Source organism: Hypanus sabinus, chromosome 6, assembly GCF_030144855.1.
Source record: "Hypanus sabinus isolate sHypSab1 chromosome 6, sHypSab1.hap1, whole genome shotgun sequence".
Classification (NCBI taxonomy): domain Eukaryota; kingdom Metazoa; phylum Chordata; class Chondrichthyes; order Myliobatiformes; family Dasyatidae; genus Hypanus; species Hypanus sabinus.
This window is the reverse complement of record NC_082711.1, coordinates 165,168,194-165,187,903: the sequence shown is the minus strand read 5'-3', so window position 1 is coordinate 165,187,903 and position 19,710 is coordinate 165,168,194. Positions and strand designations below refer to the sequence as shown.

Below are 19,710 nucleotides of genomic sequence, written 5' to 3'. Positions count from 1 at the left end.
GCTTATTGAGAAAGTAAAGAGGTATGGGATCCAAGGGGACATTGCTTAGTAGATCCAGAACTGGCTTGCAGACAGAAGGCAAAGAGTGGTTGTAGACGGGTCATATTCTGCAGGAGGTCGGTCACCAGTGGAGTGCCTCAAGGATCTGTTCTGGGACCCCTGCTCTTCCTGATTTTTATAAATGACCTGGATGAAGAAGTGGAGGGATGGGTTAGTAAATTTGTTGATGACACAAAGGTTGGGGATGTTGTGGATAGTGTGGAGGGCTGTCAGAGATTACAGCAAGACATTGATAGGATGCAAAACTAGGCTGAGAAATGGCAGATGGGAGTTCAACCCAGATAAGTGTGAGGTGCTTCGTTTTGGTAGGTCAAATATAATGGCAGAATATAGTATTAATGATAAGACTCTTGGCAGTGTGGAGGATCAGAGGGATCTTGGGGTCCGAGTCCACAGACACTCAAAGCTGCTGCGCAGGTTGACTCTGTGGTTAAAATAGTATATGGTGCACTGGCCTTCAACTAACAGGGGATTGAGTTTAGGAGCCAAGAGGTAATGTTGCAGATATATAGGACCCTGGTCAGACCCCACTTGGAGTATTGTGCTCAGTTCTGGTCACCTTACTACAGGAAGGATGTGGAAGCCATTGAAAGGGTGCAGAGGAGATTTACAAGGATGTTGCCTGGATTGGGGAGCATGCCTTATGAGAATACATTGAGTGAACTTGGCCTTTTCTCTTTGGAGCGACGGAGGAAGAGAGATGACCTGATAGAGTTGTATAAGATGATGAGAGGCATTGATCATGTGGATATTCAGAGGCTTTTTCCCAGGGCTGGAATGGCTAGCACAAGAGGGCACTGTTTTAAGGTACCGTACTTGGAAGTAGGTACAGAGATGTCAGGGGCAAGTATTTTGTGCAGAGAGTGGTGAGGGCGTGGAATGGGCTGCCGGCGATGGTGATAGAGGCAGATACGGTAGGGTCTTTTAAAACATCCTGAACAGGTACAAGGAGCTCAGAAAAATAGAGGGCTATGGGTAACCCCAAGTAATTTCTAATGCAAGGACATATTCGGCACAGCTTTGTGGGCCTAAGGGCCTGTATTGTGCTGTAGGTTTTCTATGTTTCTAAATTGACTGCAAAACAATAAATCTGATTTTGTGTAACACAACAGCTGTAGAATCTCTTGTGTTTATGAGTCTGATTCTGTTATATGTTAGGTTGTATTAAATGGATATCTTAGCAGGAGACAGATAATATTCCATGTGGTCGGGAAGAGTGTGAAACCTGTTTTTAAATTCAGAAAAGCAAAGTGAACAATTTGGTGCAATAATATGTTTCTTTAAATTGGCAGAATGGAAATGAATTATAGGAATGAGTTCATAAATTAATAGTTTAGTTATCAAAATGCAGCAGTTGTTATGTCCATACTGGATGTCACAGAACCAGTGGACCACTTTTGTTTGAGAATTAATCTGCATGTAGTATCAACAATCAAATGGTTTATAAAAACAGCAATAGCTATATGTAAATAAACTGGAAGCATATCTCCACTAATAAGATTGGTTGCTTCACAAAATCAGCTTGAACCCCTTTGAAAATGTACATATTGAAAAAAATTAACTGACAACACAAAAAATCCACCTAAATGTAGCCAAAATACAAGTTAAATGACCAATAAATAAGAATGCTTTTTTCAGGAGGTTCACATTTTAACTCCCTACAATTACATTTTGTGATCATTTATTGTTTACTATTAGCTTATTAAGAAAAAGACATTTGGATTTATTTACTTATTGAGATACAGAATGGAATATGTCCTCCTGGCCCTTCGAGCCGTACTGCCCTCAACCCCCCGATTTAATCTTAGCTTAATCACAGGACAATTTACAATGACCAATTAACCTAGCTACTGGTACATCTTTGGACTGTGGGAGGAAACCGGAGAACCCGAAAGAAACCCATGTGGTCACAAGGAAAATGTACAAACTCCTTACAGGCAGTGGTGGGAACTGAACCCGGGTTGCCGCTACTGTAAAGTATTGTGCTAACATGCCATAGTTTATAGCACATTTTCAGTAGTTTATAGCGCATTTTCATTTGTGTTCTGGCATCATTGAAAAAGAGCCCAGGGCCTTTCGAACTTTTTGACAGGCTGCAATCATAACAAGTTCTCGGGGACTCGACAGGGGCCAGTAAAAAGAAGTGAGGTGTAATCAGAGTGGCCGTTGTAGTGGATAGTGTTAAAATGGCCAGGCTTTGGCTTAGTGGGCTTAGGTGTGAACAGGCGTAGGCTTGAACTTAGGCTTCAGAAGTTAGAAGTATAACAGGTGTAGGCAGAATAGTAGATAAGGCATTGGAATGCCCCTCCTGTAAGCTGTGGGATTGTAGGGTACCTAATGGATTCCTTGATGACTGCAGGAAATGCATCCAACCACAGCTCCTGACTGGTAAGGTCAAGGAACTGGAGCTGGATGTACTCAGGACCATCCAGGAGACTGAAAACTTCACCGGTGAGATTTTTACTGAAGTGGTCACACCCAGACAGCAGGCTTCAGACAGTAAATGTGTGGCCATCAGAAGTAAGAGTAAACAGAAGTAAACTTTCTTTATAGGGCCCCTACCCCCTCCTTTAGTCCTGACGAAGGGTCTCAACCTGAAATGTTGACTGCTCCTTTCAACAGATGCTGCCCAACCTGCTGAGTTCATCCAGCTTTTTTGTACGTCTTGATTTGACCACAGCATCTGCAGTGCACTTAGTGTTAACAGAAGTAAACAGTTAGTGCAGGGTTTCCCTGTGGCCATTCCCCTCTGCAACAAATATAACCCTTTGAATACTGCTTCAGGGGATGACCTATCAGGGCACAACAGCAGCCAGGCCAATGGCACTTGGCTGGCTCTGAGGCTCAGTAGAGAAGGGAAAGTTTTCAGAGTGATAGTGTTAGGAGACTCAATAGTGAGGGGGATGAAGAGGAGGTTCTATGGTGTGAAGTGCCATCAAGATGGTTTGTTGCATCCTAGGTGCTTGGGCCCAGGATGTTTTAGAGCAACTCCAGAAAATTCTCAAGAGGGAGGATGCTGTGGTGCACACTGGCATCAATGACATAGGTAGAAAGGGAGAAGAAATTCTGCGCAGTGATAATAGGGAGTTAGGGAAGAGGATGAAGAGCATTATCCCCAAGACAGTAATCTCTGGATTACTCCCAGTGTAATGTGCTAGTCAGGACCGGAATAGGATGATAGTACAGGCAAATGAGTGGAAAAAAAAAAGTGGTAGAGGGGACAGGGAATCAGACTTATGGTTCACTGGGATCTCTTCTGAGGAAGGTATGAATTGTACTGAAAGGACAGGTTACACCTGAGCCTGAGGGGGACCAATATCCTTGCAGACAGTTTTGCTGGAGCTTTTGGGAGAGCTTTAACTAAATTGACAGGGACCGATAGGGCTGATAGAACAGGTGGTGTACAAGTCAAGGCATTGTGTAATGTGACTCTGAGGAAGGACAGGCAGATGACAGGACAAAATTACAGTCAGTGGGATGAGGAGAAGTGTAATATGGGGACAAAATCGAAAAGGATGATGAATACAGGACTGAAGGTGTTATATTCGAATGCACACAGTATACAGAATAAGGTAGCTGATCTTGTAGCACAGTTAGAGATTGGTGGATATGACATTGTGGGCATCACTAAGTCGAGGCTAGGAGCTGAACATCCAACAATACACACTGAATGGAAAGGACAGGCAGGCAGGCTGAGGGGTGGCATTACACATGATTTTGGAAGACTGTTAATTTTCCCTTTGTTATGTTACTGAAGAATAGTTAGCCACAGTGATTTTCTCCAGAAATACTGGCAGTTCTATCTGGAATTGTTCACTTCTCCCTCTGCAACTATGAGAAAGCCCAATACCCCTATTGAAACACCCAGTTATAAGGCTATTGAATGACTACCCCAATGTTATTGAATGGTTCCCTAGTATGATAAGATGGACTCTTGACCTCACAGTCTACTTTGTTATGATATTGCACCTTAATTATTTACACGCACTATACTTTCTCTGTAACTGTTATACATTATTCTGCATTCTGTTATTGTTTAACCTTGTTCTGCATCAATGCACTGTGCAATGATCTGATCTGAATGAACAGCATGCAAAGCAAGCTTTTCACTGAATCTTGGTATATGTGACAATAATAAACCAATTCTAATTCCATGCATGCATGAACACAAACAGCCCAAATTTCTAAGAGATGCCTTGCCAGTGTTGTTTTATTGTGTCTGACATTGCAGTTCTCATGGAATTCAGTGTCACAATAGCAACTTCAAGGTGCTCCCTGCCCAATGAAGCTGCGCCAGGCATAACTTCATGTATTTCAATTAAGAGAAAAGGCTGCAATGAAGCATCAGTTAATACACATACATGATTTGAAATGATTGCTCTATACATTTTTAGTGATTATATTTTTCATTACTAAAACATTTTAATAATTTAATGAAAGGAATAGCATGATTAGTATGAATATTCTAATAGTTTGGCAATTTTGACAGTTGGTTCCCTAAGTGGATTTAGCCAACTATCAAAACAGAACTGTTGGCAGAATTTATTCAAATTATGGACAAAGCCAGCTACAGCTAGAAGCTGATCAGGTTTTTGAGCCAATGATCGTTATGAAAAACTGGGTGTAGCCACCTATACTAAAGTTGTATCTCCCAATCAGTGCTTTCTCTTATATCTACAGCAACCTATTATGTTGCTGCACAGTATGTGAAGAGATGTTATATCAGCATGTGAAGAGATCTAACAGTAGAGATTTTATATTAACCCAGTGTCATGAAATTCTGGTGCAACCTGTAAAAGGAAGCTAATAAATATTTTGCTGTGTTCGGAAGATGCTGCTCCTATGGATACTGAATTGTCCTAATTTGTACTTAGTTTTACTAAAATATTTTTTTACAACCACGTATGTGAATTCCAAAAGACCTACAGAAAATTAGCTGTGATAATAGAAAGCAAAAGTTTCATTGTATGCTAGATTTTTTAATATAGTTTCAGATGGTATGGCCTCCACAGATGATCTCAACGTCATCTGGGATTACCTGGAGAGATGGAAGCAAGCGAGACAGCCAAAGTCTGCTGAAGAATGTGTGGAACAACCTGCCAACCGATTTTCTTATAAAACTACATGGCAGTGCACTTAACAGAATTGGTGCAGTTTTAAAGGCAAAGGGTGGTCACACCAAGTATTGGTTTGATTTACTTTTTTTACTGTTTACTGCTCTTTATATTAAAGTTTTTTATATTAATAAACTTTTCAGTTCATTATTTTTGAAAGCATTGTTGCTTTACAGCATTTTTTACAAGTGCTTAAGACTTTTTTGCAGAGTACTGTATATTTTTATGTGACTTTGCTGTATCTCCAAAGTAAAATAAATACATTGCAGTGCACTTCAATTAAGATGCAATCATGTTCATTGCAAAGATATGTATACTTCTTTTGACCAACAATATTAAAAAGAGCGAAATAACTTTTTATTAAGTAATTGGTTTCTTGCATAAATAAAGTAAGAAAAATAACCGGTACCTTATATATGGTTTCCTGCAATCGTGCTTTCAAGTTAGCAGTACCAGTCATTAACCCAGACACAAGAATGATGTCTCCTTGCTTTCCTTCTTTTTCCATTGTTGCTATGTGTGGAGGTGGTAAATAGGTAGATTCTGAAAACTTCAGTATTCTGACAAAAATAGTGAAAAGATACAAAAATTACAGTAATTATCCAGCAAAAAAAATGTGAAATTGACCATTTTGAAAAATAGGCAGATGAATTGGATATGTGCCAAATAATTACCTGCGCAATATACTCAACCTGGAAAAACTCTTAAAACTGGTAAGTCTTTTAAAACCATCATTCCATCAGTTCAAACCACTGGAATAAATAATGAAGTATGCCTACTGTTGCTTAAATGCAGTGTTTATAATTTCAGTCAAATAAATTATTTCCAAGGAATATACAGTAGTAAAATATGGAACTGGTATTAAACCCTTGCCATCATCAAATATTTCCCAATTATTACTTGACTAGCATAACTAAGAGGCCCAAGAACCTGACATTTAAGAGTTTCTTGCAATTTGAGTCAAATGTGCAGCATCACAGAAGACTACAGAACTGAGAGAAATTATCTCCCAGCAAAGTAAAAAGTGAAAGGAAAATTATCAGCCTTAATGATGAAACAAAAGCAACCTGATCAAATTAAATCAAAATTATATATACAGTATAAGACCTTTAAGTATAATAACCCCATATTTATTTCACATCAACTAACTATATTTGCAATATACTTACAGCAACAGCCTTATTATTTCCATTTACTGTCAAATAATGTGAAATAATTGATTAATTTATAAAAAAATCAAATTTCAAAGAAATAACCCTGCTGTTGCTTACCTAATTTTATGGGTTGACTCAGAATTATTATCTACACTTTCATTCTTCACAATGGTCCAATCGAAAGCAAATCCTTCCAAGCTGCTAAAAGTATTTCCTTGAAAATAAAAGACAAAACAAATCCACTTTTTTTTTAACTACATTCATGTTAAGGATCTTGGTGTTATTGGCAAACTGGTCTTTATTAACCATCTTGACTGTCCTTAAGGTGGTGACAACTATTTTTGAACTTTGCTGTCCTGGTGAAGATGCTCCCAGAGCACTGCTGTGCAGAGGGCTCCAAGAGTTAGTGTCTGCAATGATGAAGGACTGATGGTTAGAATCCCTCCTATTGGTGAAAGACTTTTTTGACAATAATGATTTTGTTACTTGTCATTTTGTGCCCGAATGTTGTTTCAGTGTTACATACATTCAAGTGCAGGATGCTTCATTTGATGAAGAGCTATGAACATTATGCAATTGTCAGCATACATCCCCATTTAGGACTTTATGATTAGGAATTCTGAGACTATCACAATTAGCACAATTGCAGCGCCACAGAGCAAAATGGAGGGTATCTTTTGTGTGAAGATATTTTCTGGTTTCTGCATTCACTGTGTTCTGGTTACCTTTACAAATGGCACCATGGAATGCTAGTCTGGTACCTTAAGTGTTATGCCACTACATCCATTTTCCATCATTAGAAAATGAAAGGTACAATTATGACAAATTTCAGTGTAGAAGGTAAATCAATAACCATGTAAAACAGTGAATGGAACATTCTAACCAAATTTGTTTGTGCAAATACTAGTTTTAGCGCTATTTTAATTAGGTAAAGAAGTCAAAGGAGTAGGTCAAATATGCTTGCAGTTATTCTGGGATTTTCCAGCTTTTCCACTCAGCCCAATTTAGATGCATGCTTAAAATGCAGTGTTGACCTCCTGACAGTGCACTTTGCCCTATGGAGCTTAGCATTCCTTCCCTGCACCTTTCAGAACTGTTGCATTAGTCACTCTTCAAGGAGCAACCTAACAAATACATAGTTGCATCCTGTGTGAACACATTTCCTTGTAGTCTAAATATTACCAGACCTTTGAGATACATTTTCTTAGTCTTCCTCCCCCCAGCTCTACTATTTCCCTTCAGTGAATCTGCTCTTCCTGGAGTACATTCCTTCCAGTTTTCCATTCTGACATCTTTTGAGCCATCATTAAAAACCTTCAGAGCCTCCTGTTTCACTGTCGTTTTCTCTTTGGACTTCCTTCCTCCTCTACCAACTCAAATTCTGCTCATTCTCTGCTGTCTCTAGAACTTTTTATTTGTGACATAAAACTTATTAGAATGTAATAACTTTTGCTCCTTATGAATTGAGCACACAATACCTAATAAATATGGTCAAATTTGATCTGTGACTCATGTGACTTATACTGCACACCTCTTCATCCATAAAATCACAGTTTAAAGTCTTAAATATAAACTACCAATACAAACTTTAATTACTTCAGTTTTCCATAAGGTGAAAAGTAGACATGAGCATTACTTTTTATCACCTACCAAATCACATTTCTATTAATAACAATCATTTGACTTTAAAATTAAAACAAGAATGATTATGAAACGTTCACAACATTCTGTCATTTGCCAATTTTAACAGATGTATGAGTGGTGGTGGGGGGGGCACCTATCATATGGGGTGAGAACTCACTGGTTGTCAATCCCATTTCGGGTGAAACTGGTCACTAATGGTATGCAAGGCCCTGAAATGAAGTTAAACTGGGATTTGGTCTCTCTCAGAATATTGATCCCAGGACCATATTGCTCAAAATAACATAGTTTTTGGAAAATCCAACCAAATAAGAGAAGCTAGATAAACACAGGAGGATGGAATATATGAGATGGGCCAAGAGAATGCTTGTACAGAAGATAAATGTTGTTGTAAATTGCTTGTATCAGTGCATAGACTACTTAATTGGTCAGCCAGCACTCCTTTGCTTCCTAGCCACACTAATGCCTGTTTAAGCAGACTCCATTTTAGATTTCTCATCCTTGCTTTCTAATCCTTTTATGATCTTGCTCCTTTCTACCTCTGTCATTTCTTTGTACCTCCTTAACTTCCCAGACACCCAAGCTCATCTATTTCTGATCTGTTGAGCATTGATGGAAATTGCTCTACTATGTTAAAACCATGTAAATGGATTTTGTAGATGAAAGATTGTGTCTTTCTCCAATGGTCAAATAAGCTGAGCTCTGGATTAGGAAAGTACTTGGTTTAGTTGTGATCCTCTCCTAAATTGGCTGCTCTTAGCCCGGGTGGCTGTAGCACTCCAATTAGCCTCAACTTTCCTACACTATAGAAATGAAGAAAAAAAAATCCAATAAACCTGTTGGTAAGTTACTCCGTGACTTACAATATTTACAGACACATTTCTAGCTGAGATAAAGTGAGATTGAGATTGGTTGTGATGTTAATTGTACAGTGTCTCAAAGATGATAAATAACTACTTGGGAAAGATAAAGAATTGTACTTAGCAACAGATAAATCCAGAAGAAATGTTCCTTGAAAAGGAAATGACACTTTATAATCATCAGATCAGGCATTGGAAATTAAAAATGAGACAACAATTAAGTGGATAAAATATAAATGTCTCTGAAGAATATTACAAAGCAATCATACCTTCTTCATCCAAGGCTCTAACTGTTAATTTTAACAGTGAGTCATCCACGTACAATTCCCGAGTTGTTGATACAATTTCAATTTGGTTTATTATATCCACCATTACATCACACCGCAACACCTGTCCTGTCACTGATGAAAAAAACTATATTACTGCTTTGCAGATCATTTTCAATTGTTTATCCAAGATTCATTAATCATTGCACAGGAAATATATTCTGATGCACATTACTTTTAAAAATTTATCAGTACATGCAAGAAAGAAAATTTGTGTCTCTTAATAAGTTATATTTACTTTTCTTTGCCTTTGAGAATCACAAAGCATCTTGAAGTAATAGGATATATTGTCTGCAAAGGGAATTATGATGATTACCAACAGTGAAACATGCCAGTGACCCTCAACAAATGTGCTAATAACTTTACTTGTCCAAATATTCACCCCAAAATGGTGAGCACCACTCCAACAACATTGCAACTATAATCTATATTACTACAATTTACCATGGATAAAAGATTAGCTGACTGGCAGGAGGCAAAGAGTGGGAATGAAAGGGGCCTTTTCTGGTTGGCTGCTGCTGACTGGTGGTGTTCTGCAGGGACTGCTATTGGGACCCCTTCATTTCTTGCTATATGTCAATGACGCAGATGATGGAACTGATAGCTTTGTAATCAAGTTTGCAGATGATACAAAGATAGGTGGAGAAGCAGGTGGAGCTGAGGAAGCAGGAAGTCTGCAGAATGACTTAGACTGGGAGAATGGCAAAGAAGTGGCAGATTGAATATAGTGTAAAGTATTACACTTTGGTAGAAGAAACAAAGGTGAAAACTATTTTCCAAATGGGGATAAAATTAAAAGCTCAGAGGTGCAAAGGGACTTGAGAGTCCTAGTGCAGGATTCCTTACAGGTTAACTTGCAGGTTGAATCATTGATAAGGAAGACAAATGCAATGTTAACATTCATTTTGAGAGGAATAGAATATAAGTGCAAAGATGAGATGCTGAGGCTTTATAAGGCATTGGTCAGACCATACTTAAGAGTACAGTAAGCAATTTTGGGCCCCTTAATCACCTTTACTTGTTGTCATTGGAGAGTGCTCAGAAGTTGTTCACGAGATTGATTCCACGGAAAAAAGGGTTAACGCATGAGGAGTATTTGATGGCTTTGAGGCTGTACTCCCTGGAATTTAGAAGGATGAAGCAGGATCCCATTGAAACCTATTGAATATTAAAAGGCCTAGATAGAGAGAATGTTTCCTATAGTGGGTGAGATAGAATCAGAGGGTGATGAATCTGTGGAATTCATTGCCATGGATGGCTGTGAAGTCAAGTCATTGGGTACATTTAGAACAGAGGTTGATGTTTCTTGATTAATCAGGGCACCAATGGTTATGGAGGGAAAGCAGGGAAATAGGGTTGAGAAGGATAATAAATCAGCTTGAAGGAATGGTGGAGCAAATCTGATGGGCCAGATGGCCTGATTTTTCTCCTATGTCTTATTGTATATATTTTACAATAAATACATCATTTCCTCTAGGTGTTTTAACAAGCAGTGGAAAGATATGAATGGAAAAGTGGAAGTGGAAATCTGTAATTGTCTTACTTAGTTACATTCTTATTTTAAACGATGGCTTCTTCTGAAAAAAATTTAGCAATCAGATTTTTAAAGCCTGAAAAAGTGTACAGAATTATACAGTTAAGGACAAAGCAGCAAGCTTCACGTTAGCTCTGACACTAATTGATACAGGAGTTTCCAATGATCTTCTGGTTTTCAGAAACAGACTTCAATAGTTAAGTCAACATGAGCTCACCCAAATTCTTTGAACGAAGTTGACAGCTGTTAAACAGAAGCATTTTGATCTTTTAGCACAACCGGTTGCTGTAAGCAACATATTACACTTCATTTACATATTATAAACCACAGGTAGTGAAAAGAAGCTATTAATTCCTGACCAATATTTTCAAACTGCTCATTCAAATGCAGAGCAGGTGACCCTGGATTAGATGGTGGGGCAGGGGATGTGTAGAAAACGTTCCATATTATGATTTTCCGTAATGTGAAGCTGTGTCATCTGCACATGCATTAGGAAAAGTGTGAGTTGAAAAGTGTGTATTCACTTCTTACTTCCGCGTAAATTTTGTTGGAATTATTTTGTAAATTCCTTATCCCAGGATTTTTTTACTACAATTTTTGAATTCCCTAAGGGTGAATTTCCATGATCTGAATTGCTATAAGGCAGGATTTATCTACAGTGTGCTTTAGAGTTATCTTAGTATGTAAACATTACAGAACTTTTTATATCAGGATTCTACACTGATAGCTGAAATGCTCATCTACCCTGAAAACCAGCCTTCAACTATTCAGAAGATTTTTTTAATGTTTAAGTTCTAGTCACGAGGCTATACTGTGCAGTTGTAGGAGCAATGGTAAAATCCTTCGTAGAAACCATGCAATTATCCATACCACTGATTTGAAAGCTGGAAAGGATCTACAATAATGCATGAAGGCTTGTTCTGCTGAGGTTGGGTGGGACTACAACCAATGGTCATGGATTGAGGGTAAAAGGTAAAAAATTTAAAAGAAACATTAGGGGAAACTTCTTCACCATCATTTACCTGTTGCAGCAAGCTCACTCCCACCTGGATGATACTGGTGGCATTGGGAGAATCACACTTTTTGGTTCCTCTAGTGCCTTCAATACAATCCAGCCACTACTTCTGAGCGAGAAGCTGCAAAGGATGGATGTAGACATATCCACTTTCTCCTTGGTTACTGACTACCTGACAGATAGACCCCAGTTTCCATGGCTGGGTAGTTCTCTGCCTGAGGTGGTGGTGAGTGGCACTGGGGTGCTACAAGGGTCAGTCCTGTCTCTGTTTCTGTTCACACTGTACATTTCAGACTTTCACACAACTCTGAGTCTTACCATTTGCAGAAGCTCTCTGATGACTCTGCAGTGGTTGGATGTATCAAAGATGGACAGGAGATGGAATACAGAGAATTGGTGACAAGTTTGTGCAGTGGTGCATGAGGAAACACCTGCTCCTAAATGTGGCCAAAACCAGGGAGATGGTGATTGATTTTAGGAGGAAGAGGACTGTGACGAGTCCTGTATACATTCTGAGAGAAGAGGTTGCAGTGGTAGAGGAGTACAAATACTTGGGTGTTCACCTCAACAACAGACTTGACTGGAAAACCAACACCAAGGCTGTTTACAAGAAGGGGAAGAGCAGACTCTATTTTCTAAGGAAGCTGAGATCCTTTAATGTGTACGGCAGGAGTTGGAGATGTTTTACCAGTCTATTGTAGTGAATGCAGTCTTCTTTGTGGTTTATGTTAAGGAAACAGCATCAGTGCTGGTGATGCAAAACGTCTAAAAAAACTAATCAAAAAGGCTGGATCCATCCTTAGATACAACCCAAACTCTTTTGAGTTAGTGGTGGAAAGAAGGTCACTAAACAAACTGTTATCCATTATGGACAATCTGGCACATCCTCTCCATGACTTACTAAATTAGTAGCACTTTTTCAAACAGATTCATTCAGCTCCACTGTCACAAGGATTGTTACAGGAAATCTTTCCTACCAAATGCAATAAGCATATACAACAGTTAATCTCTATGCAAAAGGAGAAGACACATCATAGTACAATAGTCTCTGCTTTATTATTCGTACATTATCATTGCACATTGGTACATTATTGTGTATATGATTAGGTAAGTCTGCACACTGCTAAGTGTGATTTTAAATTTTGCTGCTGTAACAAAATAATTTCTCACTCAGGATCAATAAAGTACTTATTATTATAATTATCATTAAACAGTTATGTTTTGGGATGATGCCCTTCATCAGGACTGGAGAAAAAAAGATGAGGAGTAAGAAGGTACAAGAGGGGAGGACCAAGTACAAGTGTGTAGGTGATAGGTGAAACCAGGAGAGGGGGAGGGGAGGAGCAAAGAGCTGGAAAGTCTATTGGTGAAAGAGATAAAGGGCTGGAGAAGGGGGAATCTGACTGGAAAGGACAAAGGTCATGGAAGAAGGGGAAGGGGGAGGTGTACCAGAGGGAGTGATGGGCGGGTAAGGAGATAAGGTGAGAGAGGGAAATGAGAATGGGGAATGGTGGGAGGGGGGCAATTACCATAACTTTGAGAAATAAATGTCATCCAATAGATTGGAGGCTACCCAGACAGAATATCACTGCTGAGTTCCTCAGCATTTTGTGGTTGTTGCTTGGAATTCCAGCATCTGCAAATTATCTTGTTTGTGTAATATCTTTCCTGACTAGGGGGAATCACTCTGGTTGGCAGGAGAGAACTGTAGCTGTGAAACAATCTCAGAGTCTGAGTCCTCCTCCATGGTGGTTGTGGGAGTTGACTCTAGGACTACAGGAAATGGTCTGAGAGTTAATGGACCCCTTTCTTCTCATTTTCTTTTTTTCTTCCAGTTTGTGCATCTTGATCTAAGGAAGGTGCATTTACTTCACTGGAGTACTCTTATCAACCCTTCTATTGCTCCCTTTGAGATCTGATCTCTCCTCTTGGTCTCATCCACATTATCTGACAAATCCTCTGTCTTCATATCCCCATTGACTCCTTTTTTTTTGACCTTCTATTCATCCAGCTGGGCTTTGATCTTTGCATTTACTTAACAAGCAGCTTTTCACCTCTCACTCGAAGTTCAGGCAATAATTTTAATACATGTAGATTCTTGCTCTTTATACTTACAACAGTTGAATGCTTGCAACTTTCCTGAAGCTCCTTGAACTCTCTTCCAGCTTAAAACCAAGTCCCATTTCACAAGTAACTGCCTGATTATCATATCAAGTTTTCTCAGATATGTTACCTACAAAAACTGGTGTAGCCACTTTCATTATCCCTCTGAGCAGCATGGTCTTTTTTTGGTCCAATACGCTTTCAAACCAGAGGCACAGAGGTTGGCACCAACATCTGTTTCCCTCTCTTGGGCAGTGGTTCATGGTGTACCTCATGGAGACATATGTGGCATCAGTGTCTTTCGTAATATACTTTTAGTTGACTCTATTGCAGGGTATATGGCATGCAAATGGTGGATGCATCTCCAATCAAGTTGTAGTTGTCTCAGCCAATCATAGCCTCACAATGCTGGCCCTCCTGTTTTTACCATATACAAGCGTAATGTGGCTTGTTGGTTGGTGTATTTCACTGTTACAAATGTCATTCCCACAGGAGTTTTCTTTTCTCCAGTATAAGTTCTTGGTTGATTATGTTCAAACTCATTCTGTGGAATGACTAAAACAGCTGAGCCAGTGTCAAATTCCATTTTAATTAATCTGGTGTAAGCTACATTGATTGTCTATTGTTAGTTTTCACAGTGTAAATCTCAAGGGCACCTAGTTCTGTGTCACTATCATTATACAATTTTTCATCAATAGCATGCAGATTAGTGTTCTTTTTGAAACTGCAACTAGACTTTTTCTCTTCCCTGTGCAGTCCATTTATTTTTGCCTGCCCGACATGCTCTTTGTGTGTCCTACTTTGTTGCATCTTCTGCAAACTTTGCCTTTAAATCTACATTAGTTTGTTGTACAGTATGTGATAACACAAATTGTTCAGCCAGGCCAGTTACTGTTTAGATATTACAATTTTATGCACACTCACTTTCATTCCCGACTACAACTCAATGGCATCTGTCTGCTGTTTCCACAGATACATTTAAAAGAGCAGTTGAAATAGCTGTAAGTTGTGCCTCAGTTATGACCCATTTCTGAATGTCTTCTTGTAAGATTCCACAAACTAAACAATCTCTCAGTTCATCTTTAAGCCTATTACTGAACTGGCAATGCTCAGCCAACTTCTTCAATTCAGCCATGTATGCTGAAATGGATTCCCCTTCCTTGTGATTCTGCTTATGAAACCTAAAATGTTCTATAACCAACAATGGTTTCAGTTCTAAATGTTCCTGCATTACTTTCACAATATCAGCAAAGTTTATTTCAGCTGGATTATTTGGAGCAATCAAGCATCTAAACAAACTGTATGTCTTTAAATCTAACACACTGCAAAATTGGCACTCACTTTTCACTGGCAATTTCATTTGCTTCAAAATTCTGCTCAATTGGCTCAATTGAGCCAGTTGTCCATTGTGCAATGGAATGTCAATCTTTCTGATGTAACCAACTATTTCTGCTCTTTTTTAAAAATCAGACAGTACTTACTGTTTATGAAGCATAAATTCTTCTATTTCTTGCCTTTTAAAAAAGAACGACCACACCCGTCTTCTTTTCTAAAGAGCACATGCTATGCAGTTTTTTTTTAAAAAACTTGAACATCTCGCTACACTTCAACAGGCAGGCAGTTGTTTCAGGTTTGTTTTAAACTTGCTCATTGCTACTGTTATGTTTTGTAACTCCAAAACACAACTTGAATTGCAAGAAAAAGACGGAACCAGGAATGAGAGTCTAACTTAGTTTTTTTACATTTAGCGAGGTCTGCATGTATGACTAGGTCGTATGATGACATTTGCCATTCACGTACTTCATACATATAACAGCACTGAATTATTTAAATGAACAAGAATGCTTAATCAAACAATATATTTACTGCATTATTCACTTACTACAGAAATGTTAAATGCACAACATCAGGTTCATCGGTAAGATTGATGTCATGGGAGCTGCGTGGCCTTGGCTATTGGGGAATCCAGCCACCTGGCTGCCTGTTACAGCCATGCACGGGAGGAGGTGTGGGGCTGCCAGAACCCTTGCAGGGCTGAAGGCTGGCTCTCCCGTCAGTGCTGCTCTCCACTGTTCGCTCCAAGGATGATAAACTGGATTGCCTTCATCTGTCAGTCTGCAGCTGAACCAGCATGAGATGAGGAACTGTTGCATACTTGTTCTTGCAGAAATGAGGCTCCAGGCCAACACCCCATGTCTCATTAATCTTTAGGCTACCTTTTGTGACTGTATGTGTATGTGCTGTGTGTAACTACGTGGACTGTGTTTTACATCTTGGCCCCAGAAGTACACTGTTTTGTTTAGATGTTTAAGTGTGTTTGGTTGAATGACAATTAAACTTGAACTAGCTACATCACATGCTGTATGAATTTTAATTTGGATTTTAATTTTTGGTACATTAGCCCAACAAATTAATTGTAAGCAGCATGACTCCAGTCAATTGTATGGGAAAGGCAGATATAAACATGTAAAAAGCTATTTAAAACTGAAGTCGATGTGTGAAAAAACAAACTGCACCATTTAATGCATTTCAAATTCAAATTTTTTGACAGAGGTAAGGTTGAGTTTGCAGGAGATTAGAAACATGAACATCATGAAATATTTAACTATATTACAATACAAATAGCAAAGAGCATCATTTAAATTTAGCTTCCCATTTTCCTAGCAATTCAAAGGCACAATAAACCACCTTGCACAAATTTTGAGCACTGCAAAATGCTTTCACTCTGAAATGTTGTTTGAAGTGTAATCAGTGCTACAATGTTGGAAACACAACTAACTGCAAAGCCTTTTACCACAAAACATACACATACTGCCCACAGTATCTGTTGTATTGTTGCTAATTGAGAGGTATACAGTGGATTAAAATTAGGTTTATTATCACTGACATACTGTATGTCAAAAATTCACAATTCATTTATTATCAAAATATGTATGCAGTATACAACTCTGAGATTTGCTCTCTTACACACATCTACGAAAAAAAGAAAATCATGGAACCCATTCAAAGGAAAACATCAAACTCACAATATGCAAAAAAATGAACAAATCATGCAAATAGTAAAAAAAAATATAAAATATCAAACTACAAAGTCATTGAGACAGTCCACGAACATTAAGTTTCAGTTCAATTCAATCTAGCACAGCCCAGTGGAATACAAATAAGAACTACTATAAATTACTGTAACTATATTAGGTCGGCTGGTGGCGCAGTGACATCAGCACCGGACTCCAGAATGGAGGCTCCTGGGTTCGATTCCAGTCGGGCTGTTCCCGAGTATGCTTTCCATCCGTGCCGGGTTGAGTGTTGAGCTCACAACACGACCTCATAAAGTAAAAGTAAAATTCTGCAAAATGCCTGTGAGAGGAGTGGCGTGCCACACAGTCTTTCGTTCTGCGCCTTGTAAGGCATGAAAATGCCTGCCGCTGGCCTCTCAGGCCTGAGTCGACATCATCACTTACAATAAATATATTAAAAAAGTACAAAAAGAGAGCAGAATAATGAGGTAGTGTTCATGGGTTTATGAACCGATCAGAAATTGGAGGGGAATAAGCTGTTTTTAAAATGTCTGAGTGTATGTATCTCCTCCCTGATGGTAGTAATGAGAAGAGGGCATGTCCTAAGTGGACAACTTACATTTCCTTTCCAATAATTTGATTATTCCTATTGTGCCTCTCACTGGAGATCTTGAAGCACACAGGGCCTTGACAATGCATTAATCCATTACATATAATAGCAGAACATTCCATTAAACTATCACAGTTTGTATGTGTTTAAAGTTCAAAGTACATTTATTATCAAAGTAGTCTATTTATAAATTACCCAACCTTGAGATTCGTCTGCTCACAGGCAGCCACAAAACAAGAAGCCAAAAAGAACCCAACTTATAAAAAAGACCAACACCCAAATTGAACTTTGAACTTTTAAATTCCAAACTTGGAAGCTACAGATATGATGAAGAAAGACTTCTTTTTCAACACTGAAAAAGCCTTGGTCTGTATCCCAGATGGAGAAAATTGATCCACCTGGGCAATATCCAAGCCAGAATCAGAAAAGATGTAATCCCTCCACATGGCAATTAAAAAAAAGAACAGAAAGTTAGCTCTGACAGAGTCTTCCTACTGACAAAATATTTGGAGCACTGTATTGTCATAACAATTATGTGTTGCCAGTAAGACAAGCACACCTCTTGGCAATGCTCCTGGTCTAGAAATTGGGATCTGTTACATTATGAGAGATGAAAAATAATCCAAATAATCCAGAGTTTTGATGAATTGGTTTATTATTGTCACATATAGTGAGGTATAATGAAAAACTTTGTTTTGCATACAGATCATTTCATTACAAGAGGATATTAAAATAGTACAAGGAAAAACAATAACAGAATTCAGAATAAAGTGTTAAAGTTACTGAGAAAGTACAGTTCAGGTAAACAATAAAGTGCAAGACTATATCAAGTTAGATTGTGAGGTTGAGTCCATTTTTATCCTATTTGGGACCGTTCAATAGTCTTACAACAATGGGATAATTGCTGCCCTTGATCTTAAGCAGTATGTGTTTCTGAGCTTTTGTAACTTCGGCCCAATGGGAGGAGACAGAAGACAGAATGTCTACAGTGGGTGAGGTCTTTGATTATGCTGGCTGTTCTGAAGCAGCGAGGATTGCAGACAGAGTTCATGGAGAGGAGGTTTCTGTGACGTGCTGAGTTGTGTCCACAACTCTCTTTCTCGTGGTCACAAGCAGAACAGTTACCATATCAAGCCATAGTGAATTTGGATAAGATACCTTCTAAGCTGCATTGATAAAAATTTGTAAGGGTCGACAGGGACATGCCAAATTTCTTTTAGCCTTCAATGGAAGTAGATGCTAGTGTGCTTTATTGGCCATGGTATCGACATGGTTGGAACAGGACGGGCTATTGGTGAAGTTTACTCCTAAGAATTTGAATCTTTCATCCTCTCAACCTCAGCACTGTTGATGTTAACAGGAGCATGTGAGCTGACCCACTTCCTAAGGTCAATGACCAGCTTTTCTGCTTAGAATGACAACATGACAACATTCCTCAAGGCTCTCTAGCACCTTCCTGTACTGATTCATTGGTATTTGAGATTTGGCCCGCTATCATCCACTATATCAAGGCATAGTTGTGGCATTGCCCAATGCTTAATACACTGTTACATTGGTCAGCTGGGGTCTCTGCCAAAAACACTTAAAAGGCAAGAGATTACTAGATAGAAAAATGAAACAGTTCAGGAAAATCCTCAAACCTTACTTCAAAATAATTACCATCTCTGCTGACTCATGAGGACCACTGACCCATTATTACTTAAAACTGAGAAGCACAGAATGGCATTGAGAACTTGAATACATTCTTCAAAAGCCCAACAAAAATGGTGGAAAGACTACCACCCATCCATCCTATCAGGTACCTCCTGCCCCACTAATGGCAGGATGTACGAGTCTCATATTGCAGCTAACTTAGAATCTATAGAATTGTGGGTAGAAGTAAATTGTTCTGAATCATGAGGGATAAGCTATTTTGAGAGATCTAATTGAGGAATATCAAATGTCCACTCTGTCATTTATTCAGTACCAAATTAGTACAGTGGATTCCAGTTAATTGGGCCATCGGTTAATCAGGGCAACCGCTTACTTGGGACAACTCTTAAAGAACAAAAACAAATCAAGAAAATAGCTGGGATTTCATTTGTTTACTTGGGACACTCACTTAATTGGGACAGGATACTGCTGTCGAACATTTTCTAACTTGTGTAAGTCGCGTGCATGTTGTGTAGCCATTAGACAATACACTGTGCTTAGAGCAAACAGTTTTAAACAGCATCACTTGGATGCTTGTGTTCAAAAAGCAATGATTTTTGTCATAAATAGTAGGTAAATAAATA

At 38.7% G+C, this 19,710-nt stretch overlaps 1 protein-coding gene across 1 annotated transcript in view; it reads right to left on the bottom strand.

The window, feature by feature from the left end:
- Nucleotides 1-19,710, bottom strand: part of LOC132395212 (nuclear pore membrane glycoprotein 210-like) — a 128,456-nt gene that overhangs the window by 98,028 nt on the left and 10,718 nt on the right. The window contains exons 3-5 of the mRNA XM_059971500.1: nucleotides 9,099-9,230; nucleotides 6,446-6,542; nucleotides 5,584-5,734 (exon numbers count right to left, since the gene is read on the bottom strand). Of these exons, the coding sequence (XP_059827483.1) occupies nucleotides 5,584-5,734; nucleotides 6,446-6,542; nucleotides 9,099-9,230 (380 nt within the window). The remainder of the gene's footprint in view (nucleotides 1-5,583; nucleotides 5,735-6,445; nucleotides 6,543-9,098; nucleotides 9,231-19,710) is intronic.